Source organism: Prunus dulcis, chromosome 5 (assembly GCF_902201215.1).
Source record: "Prunus dulcis chromosome 5, ALMONDv2, whole genome shotgun sequence".
NCBI classification, from domain to species: domain Eukaryota; kingdom Viridiplantae; phylum Streptophyta; class Magnoliopsida; order Rosales; family Rosaceae; genus Prunus; species Prunus dulcis.
Genome location: NC_047654.1, coordinates 10,955,223 through 10,972,981, shown reverse-complemented (window position 1 = coordinate 10,972,981; position 17,759 = coordinate 10,955,223). Strand labels below are relative to the sequence as shown.

Here is a 17,759-nt window from a genome sequence, read left to right as displayed (position 1 = left end):
TAGTGGGGATTAGTCGAGGTGCCCGCAAGCTGACCTGGACACCTTATAGTATTTACCCAAAAAAAATATATAGTTGATAACATAACCCAACCCTTGCCCAACCAAATAAAAAAAAAACGGGGTTTTGTTTTCATAAATGGTTCACTTTTAAAAGTTCCTAAATTCGGAAATCAATGACTTATATTGGATGGTTGAGACTTTAACGAAAGTATTGCCGGTAGTGACTAAATTGATGTGTGGATCAAAAGATTAAAGACTTACATTAACTGATTAATTGAGTTGAGGGTTTGAGAACGAAGAATTTCAACAAATTCAGGGACCAATAAAAACGAGAACACAAAACACAAGAAAGGCCAGATAGCTGTCGATTATCTTCATTCAATTTTATTTTCTGAGTATATTTTTCATAATTGAGTCAATTGACTGGTGATTCCCTCCTCCTTTATTTTCATTTGTTTTCCTCTTTTTCGCTTCTATAAAAATGACATGTCACTTTTTGTCATGCATACATAATACAATGGTGATAGCGCAAAGCTGACAAAGATTCACCAACAAAATTTCAAAATTTGAACCAATGTGTAAAGTTACAATCACAAATCTTCATTCTTACTGATCTTGGGTTGCCGCACAGTGCTTAAACCTAGTGATCTAAAACTAAGTAGGGCAACCATGTTACCATGAGATTACAAACTGTGTTTTCTCGTAAAACAGAGAATTTGCCATTTTAACATGTAGCAACAGAGGTCGCAAGGGACTAGGAAGTGGGTTCAAATGTAGCCTCTTCATGCCAAACGCCGTTCAAATTAGACTGCCACAACCGTACTGCCCCATCATTCCCAGTGGTCGCCAATGTCATCCCACTCATGTCCCATTCCATCTGCCAGACCTAATCATAAAATGAAGGACTTTAATCAATTAGGAAGATTCACAGCCTTGCTTTCATTAGATAATTCACACTGTGCTACTAAGGCTCCACAATTGTATCACTCCAACATACATACTGTTATAATTCCACTTTTTCATGATCAGATTAACAGTAAGGATTTTGTGCTCCAAAATGAAATGATCGATAACATTTTCAATAGTTAGTATGGATACCTCGCCGTTGTGTCCTGAAAGTTGTGCAATCTTCTCCAATGAGAGCCTTCCATCTGAGTCAGGGTTTAATCCAAGATGCCATATTGCTATTTCCTTGTCAGTGGCAACAGCAATTACCTCATAGGGCCTGAATGAAATTTATACAATTTTACTCTCTAATATAAAATGGAATGAGGCCATTTTTCCTTCAAATTTTAAGACAGGCAGAACCTTGAATTTTATATGATGACAGAAAACAATATTTTCAGATTCCCACCAATTGCTCAACAGTGCTTGCATGAGCAATTAGACAATTCCCTACCTGCCAATGTTTGGTGCCCATGCAACAGCATAGACCTGATCACTTTTGTCACCAGGCAAAGCCAACTCTGCAACTGGGAGCCATCTTTGATGAGCCTGATCAAATTCCCATACCTGTAAAATAATATCATAAGATTATGTACAATATCATTTTTGACAAGTTGACCTAGGTTCTAGATCTGAAATGATACCATGGTTTCAAAATATACTGCAGAAAAGAGAAAGTTGTGTATTGAAGGAGACAAGCCACATAAAATTAATGATAATTGATTAGGAAACAGGATTAAACAGAATTTAGAATACCTTGGAAGAATTAAGTTGTGGTGTGTTTGAATTGAAACCCAAAACAAAGCTGGATTCCTGGCTCTCTCCTCTTTGTGGATTCCAAGATATAGATGCAGCTAAGCACATGGCTTTCCCAAACGTAGACACTGAATCAATAACATTCTGAAATTCAGCCTGGGCAAAAAAATCATGAAAAGATAAGGTTACAGAGCAGTTTCAAACTGTAAAAATCTGTAATGAATCTTTCTGCTTTATGCAGGTTGGCTTTGGAGTTGGTATCTGCATAATATAGGGAGTTAATAGCACAGGAGATGATTTATCATGGTTCAACTGGAGAGATGTCATAAAAAGTAAAAGGGTACAACCATGACAAGAGAGCGTACAAGAGAAAAAGACCCACAAATAAGAGAGAACGAGCAACACAACACAAGCTCATGGTCCATTCATTCTAAGTCGTGGCACTAAAACATACAACTAGATGAAAAAATAGGGAAATAGACATTCAAATATATATACCTCTGTTGTCTTTTTTATATGCACGAGAACAATGTATCATTTTATAAGAAGGGGAAAACACCAATAATCTTATAAGACATAAAACTAGAATTTACCTATAATGTTTCAATTTTGTACAGAACTAACATAATTTGCAAATTTCAGCATTAATTTGGGCTGCATAATAATACTATAACACAACAACAAGACTTATTTCCAGGCTGTAGTATGTTATTAGACTGAATCAGATAAATGATCACCTGAAGTTGCCAATTCTTCAGATCCAAGGGATCTAGTAGCTCATAAACCTTGACATGGCCATCAGAATATGCAGTAACCTATAAAATGAAACAAATTACAGTTCATGACATTTCATTCTCACATGGCAAATGATGACCATAGTATGTTGCACAGATTTTCTACAAGGGCACCAACTGAATATACATGGCATCCTAAATGATATTAGAAGAAATGAATGAAAAAATTAGTACGACAATAAACATTTGTCACTTCCAAACTTGATTTCAGAACAGTAGCTATAAAAGCTAACCATTTTTAAACCTGACGGTGAGACTCCAAATTGGGTATCTAGCAGTTGAGCGGACCCACTTTTAAAGCTTGTGCAGAGCTTCCATTGAATAGGTTGCGCATCTAGACAACAATAAAACCTAATTTTTCATCAGATACAATGCTCAGTAAAAAAATAAAAAAATAAAAAAACTTTTCGTCAGTATCCCATAAACTAAATTAGACTGATTCAGTTCGAAGTTGATAATTGTGGAAGCTGGGTTAGAAAAGATAACAAATTCAAGGAAAATACCTTCAGCAGCCTCCTCCCACAGAGACAAAGTTCCATCTGCGCAAACACATGCCACTGCATCACCATACTCTGGAGGAACCCAAACAATTTTCACAATGCCAGCAGCCTCATGCACCTAAAACAAACACAATTGCAATATTTTTAAACACAAAAACACAAGCTTTCAAGTGGAATTGAAAAATTAAACGGAAAAAAAATAAAATGAAATGTGTCAATTCCGGATATTTGAAAATAATTGGAACAGGCGGGAGTTAGGGACCTTCGATTTTGAAGTGCAGGAGAAAGAGGAAGAAGCTGGGTCGCGCGTGTCGAAGATGGCGAGGGTTCCGTCGACTGAGCCAGTGGCCAATCTCTGGCTGGAGTAGTTCCACGACGAGCAGGTGGTGCCTTTATCAAGTTCCACCAGAGGTTTCTCCATGTCCGTACAGTCCCTGGAGCTCCAATTCGAGCCCAAGATGGTCAGAGGTGGGAGGAGCGAAAACCTCTTCGTGTAGGGTTTTGGTAAACGTTGGGGCAGGGTTTTAGTCGGGTCGGTTTAGACTCAGAACGGGTCCACCCAGAAATATGTCTTTCAAAAGCCTCTAAAAATTCTAGATGAATTGGCATCATTTCTATATGACGAACCTTTTTTTTTTTTTTTTTGGTCCAAGCTGTCATGAGAACATAATACATGTAGAGATTTTCTATTTAAACTTCACATTTTTCTTTGTTCATTTTATATTCTAAGTTTACGTCAACTTCTATTTAAATTTTCACAATTTCTAAGAAAATCCCACTATCTTTCCAAACTACCCTTAAATACACCCTCCAAGTTGGAAAAATAAAATAAAATAAAAGAGTTTTTCTATTTACACCCCACTATCTTCCTACTACAAACTATAGAAAAAACATATATCTAAACTGAATAGTGGGGGAAAAGATAAAGAAGACCCCTATTTTTTGAGAAGAAGATGAAGGTCCATGTGCTTGCTGCAAGACAGACAAAGTTGCTAACTATTACAATATATTGTTTACTGTCAATGGAAAGAGATCTTATACCAAATAAAGATTTCTAAATTAGAAATTAAATGAGGAGATATTTAATTGCATTGTAGACAAGAAGGTGCAACTTACCTCAGCAAGAACAAATTTCACTTACACGAAGGTACAGTAATCATTTACTGTTTACTTTTGAGCACATAAGATGTCAAGTAAATAAAAAATTAGAACAACCAAGTAATCAACAGCCAAGCAATCAACAAAGGGAAGAGACTAAGATCATTGCAGCCAAGCAATCAACAAGCATTTCCATAAGCTTCCACACATATTTTAAAGAGATAGGCTCCTCAATGTTTTATATCTTTAAAGAGAAGAGTAATTTGGCAATAAGAGTTCGTATTTTTCTAAAACTTAAAATGAAGAGTGATGGAGTGTGTGTATAGATGTACTAGGGTTAATATTAAGTTGGTTGACCTTTTTATGTCTTTTTACACAATAATAAAATTTAGAGCTTAATAATTTAATTATTGGGGTGAACAAAGAAAAATGCGGGGTTTAAAGAGAAAATGTCATACATGTAAGAGTTTTCTTAGAATTTAATTAACAAGTCATGTTAAGCATAATATCTTCTTGAAACTAAGGGCCTGGTAACGAAAGAGTGGGTTTCTTGTTACACATATAACCTTTTGTAAGTTGGTATTAGATAAAACCCTAGCCTCATTTGTCCCAAAAAACACTCTCAGAGTCATTTCTACTTTGAGGGGGAGTAAGCCATTGTTCTTCCCCCCTCTCCCCTTTTCTCTTCCTCCCTTCCTCCTTCCACCTCTTCTCCCCATTTTCAGAGACAAAGGGTTTTCCCTATTTATCTTAGTTTTGTTATGATTTTCATCCAACCATTACAGGTGGCTGCGGCTCAGCGTCAGATCTTCACCTGCATTTCGGCGTCGGATCTCCACCACCATCTTTTTTGCAATTTCTTTATGTTTGGAATAAGTTGCAGAGACTCTTTGGATTCTCGGTGTAGTTTTCACCTCTCCTTTTGTGAGAGTTTTTCATCTCTCCTTGGTGAGAGTTTTATTTGTATAGTTATGGCTTGGTTTTTTCAAGCTTTATCTCTTTTTTATTATTCTAAGTTTGCAATCTTAGTTGGGATGCCTATGCCAGAGTTTCTTCGATTCTGCCTATCGTTAGTGGAGACATACCAAATTTTCTTAATTTTGATATTTAACCATTCCGTTATTGTAATGGTCTTTTTGTGGCTAGTTTGTATTGGCCCTTTATGGCTAGTAGCTTTTTTGGCTGAATTATGAACGGAGTCATAAAACTTCTCAATCCAAAAAAAAAAAAAAAAAGGGCCTGGTAACGAGGTTTAGAGTGAGGATTTAGGATTTAGGTTAGGTGCTATCGTATTATGTGCTAGTAATGAATTATATAACGGACTTTAACGTATAGTAATCATTAAAACAACAATCATCAAATATCATACAGGACTACAAATGGATGGATCACATAATTTTACAAGGCACGTGTATTTGAATATTTGAAACAACAATGATATCAAATATTTTATAAGACTACTAATAGATGAATCATTTTTTTTTTTTTTTAAAAAAAAACAAGACACATGAACATGTTACTATTAACGTCACAGCCCGTCGACAGGAGTTCAAGTTCATTTTGTCTTGGGAAGAGATGAGTTCAACCTGGAGTGAAAGAATTGGACGCTGGAAATGAATTTTAAAGCCTATGGGGCCTTTTGCCTGGAATGTTATGTCAGAACTCAAATCTAAATACCATGATGAGCTATAATTTATTTGTTAATTACATATCCAAAAGCGATGCATATAATGGAAAGTGATGTTTTGATGACAGAATGAAGTGGGAAAAGATAACAAATTATTTTCAATTAAGATAAAGGCCAAGGAAACCACAAATGTTCATTCAATCTGTAATGAAACCATTATTAATTGAGACATTAGGTTGGATTAGATCTTGAGGCTCTTCCATACCTGAGCCACCTCAGCAAGTGACTTGGTAGAAGACCCTTCTTGACTTAAAGCCAATTTGGCTGCCTCTTTATACCCTTTCATCTTGTTCCTTAGCAATTTCCCTTCATCACCTTCAATTAGGCCCCTAACATACTTAGCAATATCTTGGCTCTCCACTATCCCCTTATCATTCAATTTTACACCCAAAGCAACCTTCAAACCGTCAACAAGGAGCACCCTATTCATCCTTTGCTCTGCATAGAGTGGCCAAGCAATCAAAGGCACACCATGCACAATGCTCTCCAATGTTGAGTTCCATCCACAATGAGTCAAAAACCCACCTGTTGATTGGTGACTCAGCACTTGGACTTGTGGGGCCCAAGATGGGACCACTAGGCCTACCTCTTTCGTCCTCTCCAAAAACCCATGTGGTAAAAAACCAGAAGGGTCCTCAATGCCTTGCACATTAAAATAATTTGCATTTTTAGCTGTCTCATTTGGGCTCTTAACAACCCAAATAAACCTCTGCCCACTCAATTCAAGTCCCAAGGCTAATTCAGTCATTTGCTCTTGTGAGAACGTTCCTCCACTCCCAAATGAAACAAACAACACTGACTCATTGGGTTGCTTATCAAGCCACTTCAAACACTCATTCCCTTCAAACCCATCTGCTGAACTGATCTTTATTACTGGTCCAACCGGATAAACCGGTGGAAGACCTTGTCCTTGTTCCTTGAAAGCCTTGAAAGCACCTGGTTCCAAGTCTACAAAGCTATTGACCATAATCCCAGCAGCCGACCTATGCTTCTTGCATATCCGAACCATCACTTTATAGGCCTCATTGGACCGGTCTTGAACCGGGTCCATAAAATCTCGACCGTGAAGGGGAACACAACCCGGAAGTTGGACTGGTTCCGGCAAGTCCCTATACTCACAAGTAGTGGTCTCGTGAAGGTGTGGGAAATGAAATATAAGCGACAAACCCAAAGCTGAAGAGGGGAAAAATATGTAAGGGGACACGTGGAGTTCATTGGCCACATCAAAGGCATCGGCACCAAAAAGATCAACGACAAGTGCCACCAGCCGAGTTGACTCGGTTAGTTCTATAAGTGAGACGCGCAGAGCAGAGAGGGACCGAGTCAAGGTGAGGGCGATTTTTGTTTCGACCATAACGTCGTCAGGGAGGTCATCGAAGCACACAGGAGGGAGGAAGATGTAGGATATGGCCTGAGGGTCGAGGGCTTCAAGGAGTTTCTTTTGGGGTGCCAAGTGCAACCCGTCGTTTGGGATGATGAAAGTGATGGTGAAGTTATGATGGAAGAGGAGTAATTTGGCTAGCTCAACGAGGGGAGTGAGATGGCCTATGCCTGGAGTTGGGACAATGGCAACATGGGGTGGCTTGATCAGATTCTGCTGCTGGCCATGGGTGTCTAAAGCCATTGTAGTGTAAGTAAACTCTAGGGTTTTTAGGTGTTGAAATGAAGGGATATGGAAGAAAGATGGAGATCATTATAAGGAGGAGTTTGTGTTGTTGAAGTATTTGATGGGTTTGTGGAATCTTTGGTGGGATGATAAAGTCATGGGGAATCTTTGGTGGGATGATAAGGTCATGGGCTAATGACCGAGACTGCGTGGCTTTTTGTGTCTCTTTTTGCTTTGATATCTTTAACTTTAACCAAAAGCAAAACCCCTAGAAAGTTTTTTTTTAATTAAAAAAATAGATTTCCCTCTCAAATCTGACATCATCACTCACATCATGCGCACGTAAACTACTTTCATCTTCATTACAAATTTCCAATTTTAATTAAGGAAGACAACCATTTAATTTTCTACTGGCTTTAGTGTGTGATCGAATAAGCTTTTGTTGTTGTTGTTGTTCATTGTATGATATAGATACTATTTAAGATTACTCGTTAATAAAAGTGATTACCTACCATTATTTGGTGATTAATTAAAAGCTTTTGTGCCCTTGGTATTATTGAAAGAACATATGACTTTCAAACATTATAAAAGCATACAAATCTTAATATACTTTTCACTCTCTCACATCAATCTGCTTAAATCCAATTAGGAATACGTGAAAAACGCGAGATTTCTTTACTTTTTGGTTTAAATTCATTATGTAGTTAGTAAACTCTACTAATTCTTTTCTTGGCTCCATTAAAAATGTAAGTATGTCACAGTTTTAGTTGATTTTAAACAAAATGTACAATTGTTTTTTGGAATCTCACAAGTGTTTCGTAAGTCAATACATATGGCCTTAAAAATCGAGAAATTATAGAATGCTACGGTAGTATAATCACATGATAAGTATTGGATTGGTCTCTAATCTGCCGACTTTGCATCTCTAATTTCAAATACACTCAATTTAGATATGACAAATTAACCCTCAAGTCCTTTTCAAGAACACGACTCCAAAGCCTAGAAAAGGACGTATATGCTTTTCTCTGTTCTTCCTCAAATGCTGCCTATTATTAGGTTATGTTGGAGGAACCAAAAGATAAAGAGTTTCCAAAAAGCAATTTATTTCTTTTTGGGTCGAGTTTTGGACATCATGAAAAGCCCAATCTTGTTGCAAATTGACCAATTTTGGGCGAGATTAGATCCCAAGGGAAAGGACTAAAATGACTTTCTTCATTGATTTCTTCTTACATACAAAATTTTCTTCATAGTGAGAATTAATTGATTTTTGTTTGTTTGGGTTTTGAAATTTTGAAGTTTTGAAGTTCGTACGTGGCCCAAATTATAGCTCATTTACTCACTTTGTCATGTATTTGATGAGGAGGACACTGATCCTGATAGGTCACTGGTCAAAAATTTAAGGGGCTTACCGACCTAGATGTGTGTCAAGAATGGCCTTCTACAAGAACAACTTGGTCCCAATTGCCATTTTAACCGACATTTTACCAATATGCATAACTGGTTTTGGACACATGGAGGCATGTGATACTCACCCGTTAAGAAATTATTGTGTGGTACTCGAATAAGATTTTATGATATGTGTTATAATATAGCGTTAAGATTAAAAGTGTATAATATTAATAAATATTTGCTTATATTATATATCACGTATACGAGTTATATCACATTGTCCCACTATAGTTACTCCATTTCATTCTCGGTAATAAATTCCGTTAACAAATTGTTACTATTATATTTTTAATCACCATCATCATCCTCTAATTGGGTCCTTAATTGAATAAGGACAAGTATTCCAACCGCTTTAATCACAATTGATGATAAAGATACATTCGATAGATACATTTCACCCACTGCATCTCTATCGTCAATTTCTTCCAATATGATATTTGGCAACTAGGTTTTGTCTAGTTACTATTTCTTATTAATGTACAATTCTGTAAAGGGTTAATTATTTTATTAGTCCTTGAATTTTGACTCGATTTATATTTGAGTACCTCAATTTCCAAAATGGTTTCCGTGGTTTTTTAACTTTAGTTTCGTTTGGACAAATGGTTCTGCCGTCAATTTTGTTAACTTTTTCTGTTAAATATAGGGGCAAAATGGAATTTTTATATTAAAACCAAAAAAATGAATAAAAAATCATATCTTTAAAATAACAACAAAAGAAAATCAAATAAAAAACCACCCCAAAAAAAAAAATCAAGTTTAAGGGGGAGGAGAAATCGAGATAGATGGGAGAGAGAATTTAATTTTAATTTTTTAGTTTTTTAAATTTTTATTCATATTTAATCTATTTTGATACAAAAATATCATTTTGTCCCTGCACTTAACAGAAAAGTTAAGAAAATTGACAGCAAGACCATTTGTCCTAACGGAACTAAAGTTAAAGGACTACGGAAACCATTTTGGAAATTGAGGTACTCAAATACAAATCGGGTTTAAATTCAGGGACTAATAAAACGATTAACCCATTCTATAAAATATCATGGATATATTATGTAAGATCAACAACAAGTGCCACTAGCCGAGTTGACTCGGCCAGGACCTTAAACGAGTTGGGTCGAGCCGAGAGGGACCGAGTCAAGGTGAGGGAGATTTTGGTTTCGACCATAACGTCTTCAGGGAGGTCATGGAAGCTCACAGGAGGGAGGAGATGTGTGATATGGCTTGGGGATCTAGGGCTTCAAGGACTTTCTTTTGAGGTGCCAAGTGCGATCCGCCGTTTGGGATGATGAATGTGAAGGTGAAGCTATGGTGGACGACGAGTCGTTTGGCTAGTTCGACGAGGGGGGATGAGGTGGCCTATGCCTGGGGTAGGGACAATGGCGACGTGGGGTGGCTTGATCAGTTTGTAGTGGTGGTGGTTGTCCAATTCCATGGCGGTCAAATCAAAACTGTGAAGCTTTTGGTGTTAAAATGGAAGAAGAAAGAAAAGTGTACTTGGGTTTGGTGGTTTGAGAAGGTACTTAATGAAGATTGAGATCACTGTCTGTCGGTCGGTGGCTAGAAGAAGAGGAGGAGGGTGTTGAAGCATTTTCGTGTTGAGAAAGAACGTTGGTGGTGGTGGTGATAAGGTCGTGTGGCTGACGTGAGAATGGGTGGCTTTCTTTGTCTTTTCATTGTTTTATTTATGAACTTTTTAAGACATAAACTAGGTCACGTTATTCACTGATTTAGTGATTTAATAAATAATGTTTGGCAAATAATAAATGTGATTAGTGTTGTAAAAGTGGAGCCCACTACTATTCATTACTGTTCATTACTATTCATTACTGTTCATTTGGCGGCTGCTAGAGTTTGTCTGTCACGGGTGAATAGTGATGAATAGTGATTTTCTCAGCCTATAAATAAGAAGAGAAACGGAAAGAAAAAGAAGAAGAAAAAAAAGGAAAGAAAAGAGAGAAGAGAAAGCAGAGAGAAATTTTCCTAGAGAGAACCTTCAGTGAGCCACATATGTTGTAAACACTAAAGTTGTAGCCATATCATTTTATAGTGAAAAAGTTACTGCTGCTGCTCTCCGAGGACGTAGGCATAGCCGAACCTCGTTAAATGCTGTGTCTCATCTACTTTATGTACAACTCAAAATATCCGCACATATCTCAGGTTATTTTATAACACGTTATCAGCACGATAGTCTCTCATTTTATTTCTGAAATTTTTCAACTCAACACTATGTGGTTATTCCTCTGTCTCCTTTACTGTCATTTAAAGTATGGTGCGGCATTAACGTCCATACAGCAATTTAATTTGTGAATTTACTTTACAGCAAATTAACCTACTTTAAAGGGTGGTGCGGGTTTATCGTCCACGCCTTTACTGTTATTTAAATGTATGGAACAGAATTAGTGCCCATACAAGCACGTTTACTTTACCGCACATTTAAAGTATGGTGCGGGATTAACGTCCATACAAGTAATTTATTTACCAGTAAATTTATTTTATGGATTAATTGTGCTGTATGATGAGTTTTTTACAGTATACAGATCAGGACCAGAAGTTCCTTGATCCTCATCATACATTTACATCAGGACTTGAAGATCCTTGATGATGATATTGATATGAGAGCTGGCAGTCTCTCCGGTACTATATTTGTAAACATGTGATCTGACTTAAGGGTCCTTGATCCCTGACATGTGAATAAGGACCTGGGTTTCCTTAATGATGTAACAGTACCGTATTGGTTAAAAGTGCCGTACACATGAATAATAACTGTACTGGCAAATGTACTACACATATGAATAGGTATGTATTCATGATTGATGAATAGTACTATTCACATGAATAGTGACGTATGCATAAATATTAACCATTTTGGGTAAACCGTCACTATATACAAAAAGGGAACCTGTAGTTCCTTGAACTCATGGATGAGCAAAGTAAATGAGATGCCAGAAGTTCCTCAAAATATGGACAATTATGTAAGGGCTTGAAGTCCCGAAATATGTACAGAAAATTATAAAAATGTCCATACCATGAGAATATGTGATTTTGGCCTGAAGTTCAAAATTTAACAGTGTTGAGAACCTGAAGTTCCAACAATTAAATGGACAACCTTTGAGGTATTATTGCAAATTGTGGTACACCACAAATTTTCTTTGCATAAGAGAATGATGAATTTAATAAAGTTCGATTTTGTTATAATCGACACCTCAAGGAAGAAATATATTTTGTGAATCCGGTTGTTAAGAATACACCGTGAAATGGATAATATCAGTATAAAAATCAAATGATGAATTGAGGCTCCCCACATATTTTGTTATATCTGGGCCGGAAGCCCATGGATCCAAATATATGAGAGATCCTAAAACTTGAAGTTGTGGGTATATAGTAGTTAATGTTCTTCACTACTATATTGAGATATTATCGTAGCTTTTATTCAATTCATATTTCATGTCCATTTGAAAATGGCTAATAAATTATGAGTTTGGGTTTAACCCAGACCAAAAGTTCTGGGCTCACATGCATAGAAATATGAGAGATTTGATGTGGTTATTTGAACCTATAAGGCACAAGGTTCCAGACCGTCATTTTGAAAAGACGAACAAACCACATATGCAAGTTTAAGAATGTGCGCAATTATTATTATAAAAGGAAAGGAACATACAACAGATAGATTTTTACACCTGCAATGAAAGTGCAGGCCCTGTAAAATCTATAAAATTACATTATGTTCTGGAAGCCTCTGAAGGAAGAGGACGGCGCTTCTTAAGCCTAGCCATGAGCCTCTCATGGTCTCCCAAAATTTTTTCATTTGAGACCTGCAGCATGTCTAGCTTTCTCTGTGTATCAACAGAGTACGAACTCACCAGTTTCAACAAGGAATTATTCTCTCCTTTGAGTTTCTCAACCTCCTTTTGAGACTCATGAAGCATTTTTTGAAGAGAGAAATTTTCAGTTGTTAGCTTCTGAACTTCGTTTGCTCTAGCACGCAAACGATCAGCCATGTTAGAAACAGAAGCAGCACTCTGAATGCTAAAAGCCATTGAGTCATCAATAGCCTCTTCCTCAGACCTCCCTGTCAACAACATTTCATCCATTGGAATAATGAAATTCCTAGCTACTGTGACAGCAGTAGCATCATTCATCATCACAAAATCATTAACTGTGAGATGACGATTTTGGGATACAAAGGATGGACGCCACACTTGGGCGTCACTAGTTGTTGTGGGAGCATCATTTAAATTGAAATTATTTGGGCAGGAAGAAGAGGAAGCCATTTTAAGAAGGTTTCAAAGGAAGTTTTACAAAAACTAAAGTTTCAGAAAATGAAGGAAGTTGAGTTGAAACGCAGTTGCTCAACTAAGTTTTGCAAAGGCAATATCTATAGACGAAAATGTGGCAACTTTTCAGGATTCCAATATCTTCTCTAATCCCCACATTATCTTTTTCTTTCGCAAGAGTCCAAAACTTCACGTGGCCTCTGATAATGCCTGTCGGCACTTTCGGCGTTTTCAAGTATTATTTTCAAAGCCGATCTTGCTTTACTGATTTCACGGAGCTACTTTTTCAAAAGTATCCCGAGAATCTCGCAATTTTCCCATGGTTAATTTGAAAATCACCGGTTCTACCTATTCATTGTATTTGTGTATAAATGTGTTACTAACGAAATTTTCTTTGTAGAAGACATCCAGTTTTCCCATACAAAATGATGTTATATCTACTTGTTTTTCTTATCATTAAGCACTTAATATGCCTGAGAAGCAAGACTATCTCTGATCATCCATTCAAGAAGCAAGACTATCCCTGATCATGTTTCTGCAAGATCAGGGAATTGTGAAGGCGGCCTTGTGCTCTAATCTCCTGAGATCCTTCTAGACTAGGAGAATTGAGAGCTTGTTTTCTGCTCCCACCAGCTTCCTTCCTTGATTGATGAGCTGCTTGTCTGCTCCCACCAGCTTCCTTCCCTGATTGCTTACCTTATCTTGCATCAACATCACAATTTTTTTTTTTTGCATTTTTTCTCTTTTGCAGTTCTCTGTTCATAAGAGATTTTATTTCTTTAGAATGAACATCTGAAGAAAGAATCCATGAAGTGATCCTAACTCTGAGAGTTATTGACAGAGAAAAGAATTGTGATTTTTGCTTTTGCAGGATATAACTAGATCATCAAGCACTACATTTACTGGGCCGATACAAGCTTGAATGATACTTGAGAAAAGTTTCTCCCACCTAAGGATGTAAGCAATACTTGTGTTATTTTATGCTTATATACTTATTTGATATATTATCTTGAAAGGTAACCAAATGGGGAGATAAGTCTGTTCCAAAGAATGGCTTGTATGTATCCATGAATTATTAATGCAAATTTTACAAATTGCAAGTTGGATACATTGATAATACACTGCACAAATTAAAGTCCCATAAGAACAGAATATTGGTATAGCAGTGATCAATATGATGCACGCCTGTTGCGTAGCAAATGATGTGGATTGAAGTCCCGAAAGGACAATCCCTTGACATGTCAATATTGATATTGTGCACGCTTAATGCGTTGCAAATTGTATGGGTTAAAGTCCCAGAAATTAATTGACATGTATATATATTAATCTGTAGCATGCCTGCAGCATGACAGATATATGGTTCTAAATGTTCCAACTCCCTAAATGGAGATTATCCACGCCCTACTATAACATAACGCTCCATTGGAGGTTATAATCCACATTCTCACATAATAAAAGCCCCTGCAGTGCCCCCTGCAGTGGCTTGGGTACCCAAAAGCAAAGAAATGCTTATAATTGATGCATGCGCATGCACATAAGAATGGTGGGATCATGAATTGATGAATGACAAATTTTGATTTTGGAGTAGCTACTCAAATCATCAATGGGCTGTGTTGATTGGAACCACGTTCAATTATTAAATGTCGACAATATCATTGGCCAAAATGGAATGAGGCAATTCCATTATAGATGAGAATGAACGTGAAAGAACAAACCCACAGTACGAACCCCAAAATTTGTTAATACTGAAAGTTATACTTGGGTGTTCGGAATAAAAGGGAATATACCTACTTTGTATGACACAATGTTTCTTGGCAGAAACAAGGAATGTTGGGTTTTCTCCATATCTACAAATTCAATTGTGCCCCCCCTTATTGCACATTTACGGAGACCAACATGTTATCTTTAAGGGTTATTAAATGCACAGAGCATATCACCTGAAGTGATTCCCTAAAGATGTATAAATAGCTGGGTTAAAGCTATATAATGTGTCATAAAGTTTAATCCCTTTAAACAAAATCCTTGAAAGGATTGAAATTGCATGAAGCAAGTCCCTGAAGGACATGTGCCTGAAGCACAAAATCTGTACTCAATACTAATGTACATAAATTGCCTCAGTGAGTATATTGATTATTAATATGTTTGCAAACACATTAAAGCTTCTCAAGAGTTCCAGAAATATTTGTCTCGACTGAAAGATCGAGCATTATGCCAACGAGATTATTGCTTATACTAAGAAAGTATTGAAGCATTTTTATGAGGATTATCCGTTGGACACTTTAAGGATTTTCCGGAAGTATATTGGACCGGACATCGTATTTTCCAGATAGAGCTCAACTCCATCACCATCATTTTGGGATGATGTGAGATATGGGACCTAAAATCTCTATGGTCGCTTACTGGAAACAGCTAGTCATGAAGTTTTCAGGGGGAGATATTCATCAGGGGGAACATGGTATTCATAAAGACTTTCATACACTGTACTCTTTTTCCTTCATCCAAGTTTTTATCCCACTGGGTTTTTCCTGGTAAGGTTTTAATGAGGCAGTGTCGCTCAAGATTGACTCACAGAAGCAGTGTCAATTATGATATTCAGAAAGATGATCAACAGTATGACTTCACGATATTCTGCCAAGCATCAGGAGGAGCGTGCCATCAATACAGACCTTTCCACACTGTACTCTTTTTCCTTCGTCCGGTTTTTTATTCCACTGGGTTTTTCCTGACAAGGTTTTAATGAGGCAGTGTCGCACGCATGTCCATATATATAGAATTTTATGTTATGCATGGTTATGTACTCTTTTTCCTTTCGACCAGGTTTTTATCCCACTGGGTTTTTCCTGGCAAGGTTTTTAACGAGACATATTCCATACCATTTGTGGTCTCCAAGGGGGAGTGTTGTAAATTATAAGAAGGTGGAGCCCACATGTTGGAAGGCTCCGCCTACAAATAGAACATATCCCTCTGTAATTGAAAAGAACTGAAAAACCTCCAATAATGAGATTGGTTTTCCTCTGCTTCCTCTATTCTGCTTCCTCCATTTTTCTCTCCAATTTCTCTATAGTTTTACAACATAAATCATATTTTTATAGAACATAACTACTATATTATTTTTACTCTAAAAATAAAATAAAAAATAAAAAATAAAACCAATTGGCACATGCGTGAGCATATGCCAAGAGACTAGTTGCTATTATTGTATAGCCTACTCACGTGAACTCGTTGTAAGGAGATTGTGGGTTTGGTTGGATACTTTATCAAACAGCTGGTCTGCCCCCTTACAGAAAACTCAGGTGGTAGGTGGTAAGCCTTCAAGGCCTCATACGTGGCTCTGCCACTGTTAAACCGCGGTGATACTTGTTGGGTAAGAAATAAAATTGACCCCCACTACCATGGGTGGTCGGTGTCAATTTTGGTTCACAATCTTTTTGTACATATCATTGCACAACTTCAAACCTACAAATGCAAAGCAACGTTGGGAAATTTATGGAGCTCTCTACACAATCTTTCAGGCATGAAACAGTAAGCATTTCAAACAAAGGAACAACAACTTGCTGCTCATGCCATAGTTTCTGATCATGCTCCACACATCTACCTTCCCCAATTTCAAGGTTCTGAAAATGACTAAAAAAGAGTCATAGCTAAAAAAACACAGAATTTAAAACCTACAATCTTACCCAGAAAAGCCCCTTACATGCCCAGCAACTATTCATATTCGGCCTAATGATTGGGGCCTAAAAGAGCCAGAAGAAAGGCCCTGTAATTCCCAGATGTCTCTGAATGAACAGCATCATTCAAAGTCTTGCCATACTTCTTCCTGTACTCTGCCTTTATGAACTGCAAATCAATCTCAGCCCTTGAAACAATCACCCTCAAAAGAGTACTGTCATCTGTGCCCAAACCCTTCATAGCCTTGTGCAGAACCTTGGCAAAATACATCCCAGGATGCTCAGCGCAGCGCAAAATGGTCAAAAGAGCATGCTCAAAATACCCAGAAGTCTCCTTCTTCACAGCCTTCTCCAGTGAACTCCCATACATGCTATGGTAAGCAGCACTCACAGCAGCCAAATGGGCGCTGCTCCTCCCACTGAAAATCTGTACGAAGGTCTTCTCATCCGTCCCCAACCTCTTCTCCCCTGCCTTGAACAGAGCCTTGGCGTCGTACTCCACCGTCGCTCTGTCAACTTCTAGACCCTCATACCTCGGCGTCCCAACATAAGCAAGCAGCAAATTTTTGTGATCCCCAGAAGCCTGAAACTCGATATCGTGCTCCAGATAAACCCCAAAAGTTGCAAAGTAGATATTCTTGAATTGCAGGATCTGAGATGGGGTTCTTGAGCAGATGACTTCGGTGGCTGCTTTGAGATCAACAACAGCTTCTCCGCCCAGAGCCTGCCTGATTATGGTGGCGTCTCTCGTTGCTGGGTCGTGCATCCAGAGCAAGACCGATTTCTTGGTGTTTCCGCTGAGCTCTGAGGAGAGGCGCTTGCTGAGCTCCTCATGGTACATGGTTTTGTACTCTTGCTTGAGGTAGGCTCGCTGCGTTGCGTCTCTGTGGGCGAGGATGTTGATGACGGTGGTCGTGTCGCAGCCAAACCCTTTGAAGGCGCGGTGGAGTTGGATTGCATCGTCCCTGGGAGAAGAAAGCACTGG

At 37.8% G+C, this 17,759-nt stretch overlaps 3 protein-coding genes across 3 annotated transcripts in view; all 3 read right to left on the bottom strand.

The window, feature by feature from the left end:
* Positions 1–535: 535 nt before the first annotated feature.
* LOC117626904 (protein SEH1) lies at positions 536–3,594 on the bottom strand. The gene is made up of 8 exons (XM_034358704.1): positions 3,258–3,594; positions 2,999–3,113; positions 2,729–2,829; positions 2,439–2,516; positions 1,702–1,857; positions 1,400–1,512; positions 1,099–1,225; positions 536–886 (listed from the first exon to the last, which is right to left on the bottom strand). Exons 1-8 carry the CDS (start codon positions 3,414–3,416, stop codon positions 755–757), a joined length of 981 nt encoding a protein of 326 aa, XP_034214595.1. The 5' UTR covers positions 3,417–3,594; the 3' UTR covers positions 536–754.
* A 2,261-nt stretch (positions 3,595–5,855) lies between these two features.
* On the bottom strand, positions 5,856–7,558 carry LOC117629299 (hydroquinone glucosyltransferase-like). The gene has a single exon (XM_034361840.1). The coding sequence runs from the start codon at positions 7,402–7,404 to the stop codon at positions 5,962–5,964; it is 1,443 nt and encodes a 480-aa protein (XP_034217731.1). The 5' UTR covers positions 7,405–7,558; the 3' UTR covers positions 5,856–5,961.
* Positions 7,559–16,471: 8,913 nt separating this feature from the next.
* Positions 16,472–17,759, bottom strand: part of LOC117629028 (annexin D5-like) — a 1,489-nt gene continuing 201 nt past the window's right edge. Inside the window, exon 2 of the mRNA XM_034361557.1 lies at positions 16,472–17,755. Within this exon, the coding sequence (XP_034217448.1) occupies positions 16,827–17,755 (929 nt within the window). The 3' untranslated portion in view covers positions 16,472–16,826. The remainder of the gene's footprint in view (positions 17,756–17,759) is intronic.

Excerpts from the sequence above, each read along its gene's own strand:
- LOC117626904 (XM_034358704.1), bottom strand. The coding sequence starts at position 3,416 with ATGGAGAAACCTCTGGTGGAACTTGATAAAGGCACCACCTGCTCGTCG. Across the intron at positions 3,114-3,257 it reads CCTGCACTTCAAAATCGAAG|GTGCATGAGGCTGCTGGCAT; the intron begins GTCCCTAACTCC and ends TGTTTGTTTTAG. Across the intron at positions 2,517-2,728 it reads CACCGTCAGGTTTAAAAATG|GTTACTGCATATTCTGATGG; the intron begins GTTAGCTTTTAT and ends TTCATTTTATAG.
- LOC117629299 (XM_034361840.1), bottom strand. The coding sequence starts at position 7,404 with ATGGCTTTAGACACCCATGGCCAGCAGCAGAATCTGATCAAGCCACCC.